This window comes from Pterocles gutturalis, unplaced genomic scaffold (genome assembly GCF_000699245.1).
Source record: "Pterocles gutturalis isolate BGI_N339 unplaced genomic scaffold, ASM69924v1 scaffold48524, whole genome shotgun sequence".
Lineage (NCBI taxonomy): Eukaryota > Metazoa > Chordata > Aves > Pterocliformes > Pteroclidae > Pterocles > Pterocles gutturalis.
This window is the reverse complement of record NW_010134981.1, coordinates 726-6,988: the sequence shown is the minus strand read 5'-3', so window position 1 is coordinate 6,988 and position 6,263 is coordinate 726. Positions and strand designations below refer to the sequence as shown.

Genomic DNA, 6,263 nt, shown 5'->3' with positions numbered 1-6,263 from the left:
TGTCAGTGACATCTGCCCAGTGCTCCCTGAACCAGCCCCTCCGTGGTGCAGATTGACTGGGAATGGGAATGCACAGGAGGAGATGGGTCCTCAGATGCATCCAGACATCACACCTCTTGGTATTTAAGGGTACTATACATTGGAAGAGGATGCTTATAAAGAAACAGAAAAACACCAAACAGCTTTGGGATCACACCTCTAGAAAATTCTGAACGGACCTCTGTTTCATATGTATGTTTATCTACACATACATACATGTTTTATTCCTTTCTTAAAACTGTTTTAATATCATACTTCTGTTTATCATGCTTTTGAGTAAAAATTGAGGAAAAGACACCCTACATAGAAAAAGACATTCTCTGTGTTGGGCGTGACAGCAGAAATTCGAGTTTCTGCTCAGTACATTTGCAGAATAAGTTGTCTTTGAACTCCCTCTGGTGGTATAGAGGTTTTGTAAGAAGAAAAAGGTTTTGTGAGCTCTTGTGGAGCCTCAAATTACCTGGTTTTAGCAATGACTTTGTTAGTGTTTTGTTTTTGTTTTGGTTTTTTTGTTTTTTTGTTTTTTTGTTTTTTTTTTTTTTACCAGACTGAGCAAAAGCGTCACAATCTCTTGATTTTATTTTGTTGTTGAGCTTCTTTTTTTATGAAAACTTTTCAACATTGCACATATGAAGGTACAGGGGGTCTGCCAGCTGAATGTTGTGCTGTGTTAGACGACAACATTGGCATTAGGCTAAATGTTGGTCTATTAAATTCAAGCCTGAAAACTTCTGCTTTACATTCTGTCTGCACTGGGTGAATATCACATCCTTTTTGCTTTTTGATTAATTAGCAAGTTTTGTTTCTAAGAGGTGGGATGTTATTCCACTGAATTCTTTATATAGTTAAAAAAATTATTTATGTAGTTGAAATTGCTGGGGTCTCATAGGAATGGTCTCTGGAAAAGGTATTTTTCTGTATTTCTAGGCTCTGGGAATTCCAGAATTTCTGAACTCATTCAGAAAAACTCCATCTCTTCAAATATAACTAGACAGAACTCAGTGCATTGGTAATTTAAGAGGAGGTCTCTGCAGCAAATATTTAAAAATAAGGTAGATGGGATAAAAATAAGGAAGTGGGAATCCCTAGTTTAACTAAGCACAAGAAAACTGGAGAAGATTTTGCTCTCAAATTTTTATTAAAAAAACCCGTATCATTTAGTTGATTAAAAGGAGCAGAAACTGGAAACCTGGATTGTGAATGTTTTTGATGCTGTGGGGGATGTATGCATGTCAGCATCCCAGTTGGGACAGGGAAGTCCTTTTGAAGCTAATCTTCTGATCATTCCCTCTTGCCACCTTTGGTCCATTCTGCAGAGCAGCCTGTCAATGTGTCAGCTGAAGTCCTTTTGGATGAAATCAAAGCATCACACACAATCTAGGAGCACAGCTAATGTATGGCTCTGTTTAATGACGTTTTTTGGGAGGGGAAAAGTAAATACCCAGTTATACCAGAGAAATGACCCTGTTCTCTCCTGCCTCGGCTTATGAGTCCTTACTGCAGCCACACCAGCTGTGGGCTGACGGTATAGAATAGCAAGCCTGTGGCTCTCAAGGCTGTATCAAGGTACATACCTTGCAGACGAAAGGCAAGCTCCTACTGCTGGCTAAACCATCGGGACGCAAAGTGACCTGTTGCATCTCGCCCGAAACCCGTGGGGTTGGATGAGGGTGTTTCACAGGACCCTGGATGCTGGGGGTTCCCTTTACCAGTCCACGCTGCTGTGTCTCAATAAAAAGGATAAAAAGGACCTTATGGATGCCGTATGTTTTCACACGCTGATCGCGCACGTGCAATCACCTCCTTGCACTGCACATATCTTCCTTTCTTCATTCTGTCTTGCTGTGTGTGCTGCTGTGTTCATTTTATGACTACTTTGTACTTTTCATAGTTTAAAGTGAGTTATATTTTCCTGCTGGTCAGCTTTAGATGTTATACCTGATCAGTTTTATGGTCTGTACTTGTTAGCTTCTTTTCCCAGTTTCCACATGGGCTTCCTGTCACCAGAGTAAGTGACGTTACTTTGACTCTATGTTACTGGTCATAAGGCATAATAGAATCAGATCTGTAGAAGAAAACAGCTGAGTGTCTTGTGTACACACTGCTTACATTTTGTGATTTCCTCACTTCAGACTGACACTAGTCTGGTCCTGAGGACTGAGTCCCTTTGCCGTGCCCTAGGTGTGTTCTTGGCATTTATCTTCTTATGTTTGAGGCAGTAAGTGAGAAGGAAGTAAGACTGGAAGACAGGCTTAAAGAAATGCCTTCCTGAAGCAAACTAAAGTGCTAATGTAGATGCACTGCTTGTGAGCTGGTCTTTTGTGGAGTGCCATGTGCTTTGATTTCAGAACTGATTTGCAAGTCTGATATTTTACTCATTTTACCCATTGCTGCCTGTTTGTTGTCCGTTGTGCTCCTGCTGCATCAGCGGCTCTGCCCCTTCTGGGGCCCAGAGCTTTGCTCATCCGCAGTCTCTGCAGAGCAAGACACCTGGTTTTAGACGGATGTATCCTCCTCCTTCCAAAAAACCGCATGCACAAAAAAATTTGCTGCATGCTTTTAGGGTTTACTGGGTTTAACACCAGTTAGGACAACATACTCTGAGGATGAGGATGAGGCACAAGTAGACAGAGGATACCTCTGTGGGACTGGCTCTACTTTTGCATGGACACCTGCCCAAACTTCACTGGAAAGTGGACCAGACCGGGATGATCTGCTCTGCAGCACCCGGAGGAAAACTAAACCTGTGAGCAGCGGATGTGGTTGTCTGTCTGTGCCATGATGGGGAAAATGACCTGGGCAGCTGTGTGCATGGCTGTGAGCTTCAGCACAGGGGTCTGTTACTTGTGGTCAGGATGTCTCAGTCTGGAGAAGGTTTTGTCTTTTATTCCTGTCCTGCCTGGTCTACCAGGGAGCCTATAAAGTAGTTGCTGTTAAGTAAAGTAGTAGGCTGCATAGGGGCTGCTGTTGTCTGCCTTGTTACCTGCTTCATGGTTTTCTTTGCAGAAGCATCAGCTACATTTTCTTCTTGGGAAGCTCATACCCACACTGAGGATGCCACGACCCATCTGGATCTGCCGGTCATCCTGCATTCATCTCTCCTCCAGATAAAATTGACCTAATAACTTTTTTATTTTTATTTTTTTACTTCCTTTGTCCTCCTTAAGAGATAAATCTCACCAGCAAGCATGTGAGAGACTGTTAAAAGTAGCCTAACCAGTGCATATTTTATTTATTATTTATAGGGAAGAAAACAGAATGTTCCCCACATTTCAGCAAGTTCTTTTCAAACCTTTAAAGGCTAACTTGTTTTGAAAATACCCTCCAATTCTGCTTCCTAGTCAAAAAAAAAAAAAAAAAATCTGTATGTGCAAGGAGATTGCCCATAAATATACGATGAACAAAAGAGTAAACACCACTTCTGGTGCAAACAACAGCTGAAAATTTTGCTAACTACAGTTACCAAGTATACTGTTCGGTTATTTTCCACAGCAAGTGGCTCCAAACCCACATCTGTGTATTTTATTCCCTAGTGAGGGCTTCCTTTTTTTTTCCTTAAAGCCAGGCTGAGGTCTCTCTTGCCTGTTAATGCAGATTTTGGCTACCTTATCCTGTTCCCCAGTGAAACAAAATGAGCTCAATACCTTGGTTTATTCCTGATGCCTTGGAGCTGTGCTTTCTTCAATATTGTTAATCATTAAGCAAGACACTCAGTACCACACCTTTATTGGGCTTTACAATCACCAGTAACAGAGACAGTCGTGCGGCTTGAGTGCACAAAGTGACACCTTTAAAAAGGGAAAAGGGACCGGCTGCAGTTCTGTGACCTACAAACCTAGGAAAGAAAGCACATTAGAGAGAGGGAATTAAAACAAAATTAAAAAAAAAAAACACAAAACCAACAGGGCAAAGAACGAGGCACAGTGCTGAGGAAATGAGTGCAGAAAAGTTGAGAAAGATCCACTTGTCCCCAGCTTGTGTCTTGGGTAGCGAGACAATCTGAAGCCCCGCAGGCTGTCACAAGGAGGGTGGAGAGGAAGCACTCTCAGGGCTGGAGTCACCCAGGAAAAGCAGATGACTGTGAGGGGGACACAGGAGAGGACAGAGGGTTGGCTTTACGAGGTGGTTCTGCAGTTTATCTGTTTGCAAAAGCTCCCTCGGAAACTGTCATCCAGAAAGGCGTAGAGGAAAGGGTTGAAGCAGCTGTTGGCATAACTCAAGCTAGTGATGAAGTAGGAAATCCCAACGATGAGTGGAGTTTGTGGGATGTCTGTGGTGAGGGCCACCACTGTGCTAAGGTGATAGGGTGTCCAGCAGAACAGGCACACGGCCAGGATGACAACCACCATCATCGTCACTTTTTTTTGGCTTAGTCCAGGGCTTTTGCGTTGCAATGGAGGTGCATGCGTCTCAATCTGCACAGCATGGTGGTGTAGAGGATGCAGATGGTGGACAATGGGATGGCAAAGCCTAAAATAAGGGTGTAGATCTGACTGCCCTTCCACCACACGCTCTCAGGGTGGGGGAACACAAAGACACACTGGGAGCGCCCCTGCTCCTTGTGTATCTTAGCAAAGACAGCGAAGGGCAGGATGATGACTGTGACAAAGGACCAGACACAGAGGCTCACAATCTTGGCTGCTCGGTAGGTGCGGTAGGACATCTTCCTGGACTTGGTGGTGGCCACCACAACCAGGTAGCGGTCAACGCTCATGACGGTGAGGAAGCAGATGCTGGAAAAGGTGTACTGGTCTATGGAGATGATGAGCTTGCACATGAACTCTCCAAAGGGCCACTGCAGGAGCAGGTAGTCAGCAATGTTAATGGGTAGCACCAAGGTAATGCAATGGCCAGGTTGAGGATGAAGATGTTGGTGACTGTTTTCATCTTTGGGGCTTTGAGGATTACATAGATGATGGCGGTGTTGCCTGTCAGACCGACAGCACGGATGACTGAGTAGATGACAGGCACTGTGATGTAGAAGCTAGGGCTCAGTGAGGGAGTGGACATAATCAGACCCCCATCCCCTCTCCTGATGCAGTCTGCACATGAGGAATTGCTCTCAGGGCGGGAGGAGTTCTCCATGGCCACAGGAAAGGGTGGCCAGGCCCACTGGTGATGGGGATGACTCTGAAGTGGGCAAGGCCTCTGCTCTTCTCAAGCCTGTCTCCTCTGGTGCATCCAGCCCCCAAGCTCTCACATGTACTGCCCAACACCTCCCTGCTGGGAGCAAGGGGAAATCACTGAGGGGTCAATCACCAGCGGAGGGTCCCACTGTCCCCCCAAAGTGGCAATGGTCCCCCACCTGCTGCCCCTTCCCTCCTCCCACACCCATGGGTGCCATGTGGGGTCAGTGCCAAGCCTTGGACTCCCCCAAAATGACCACCCCAAGGTGACAGTGCTCACCTGGGAACCCAGCGGTCTGCCCTGGACACCCCTGCACCCGGCCCTGGACACTCCCCCCAGGTGCCCGTGGAGGGGCAGCAGGGTGGGGGGACATCCAGAGCGGACCACAAGACTCCTCGAGGGGAGCCTCTTTGGGATGTTCCCCATAAAGCACAACACCCCTCCCACCGACGGAGCCGACTGCTGCTGGAAGGGGAGGAAGGATGCACTGAGCTCTGCCAGCCTGGCGGCGGTGGTGGGGTCCCGGAGGGGCGCAGGAGCAGCCCGTGCGGGCGGGGGATGCCAGTGCCGCTTCTTTGCTTGATCCTGAGAGCTAAATGCGAGCCCGACTCGATGTACGCAGCGACAGACAGGCGACACGAACCGCGGAGAGGGTGGTTTGAAAATCGGGAGCTGGACCCCTGGCAAGAGATTTGTGCGATTTACCCGAAATCACATCTGTCCCCGCCGGCGGCGAGGTTCGGCAGAACAGCAAAGCGAAGTCGCAGCTCCAGGTGGCATCTGCCTGTCGCGCTGGGTCCCAGAGCTCAGCACCGCTCAGCACCCGCCCGGGGGATGCTCTTCGCGCCCAGCTGCCGGGTGATGCTGCTGGTCTCGCCACGAACCGGCGCTTCTCACGGGGTGCGGGTGTCACGCTGAAGCAGGAGGGAGGCACGGGAGTTCCCATCGCTCCGCCCGACGCTTTCACTCCTTCATGCTGTGATGATGACAGACTTCAATCTTTCACTCCTTCATGCTGTGATGATGACAGACTTCAATCTTTCACTCCTTCATGCTGTGATGATGACAGACTTCAATGTAACTCCGGGGAGGCAATC

At 47.4% G+C, this 6,263-nt stretch overlaps 1 protein-coding gene across 1 annotated transcript; it reads right to left on the bottom strand.

Moving 5' to 3' along the window:
* Positions 1-4,154: 4,154 nt before the first annotated feature.
* On the bottom strand, positions 4,155-5,124 carry NPBWR1 (neuropeptides B/W receptor 1). Its single transcript, XM_010081749.1, is given in 3 exon segments — positions 4,155-4,411; positions 4,414-4,881; positions 4,884-5,124. Coding segments are annotated over 3 exon segments (966 nt in total).
* Positions 5,125-6,263: the final 1,139 nt, after the last annotated feature.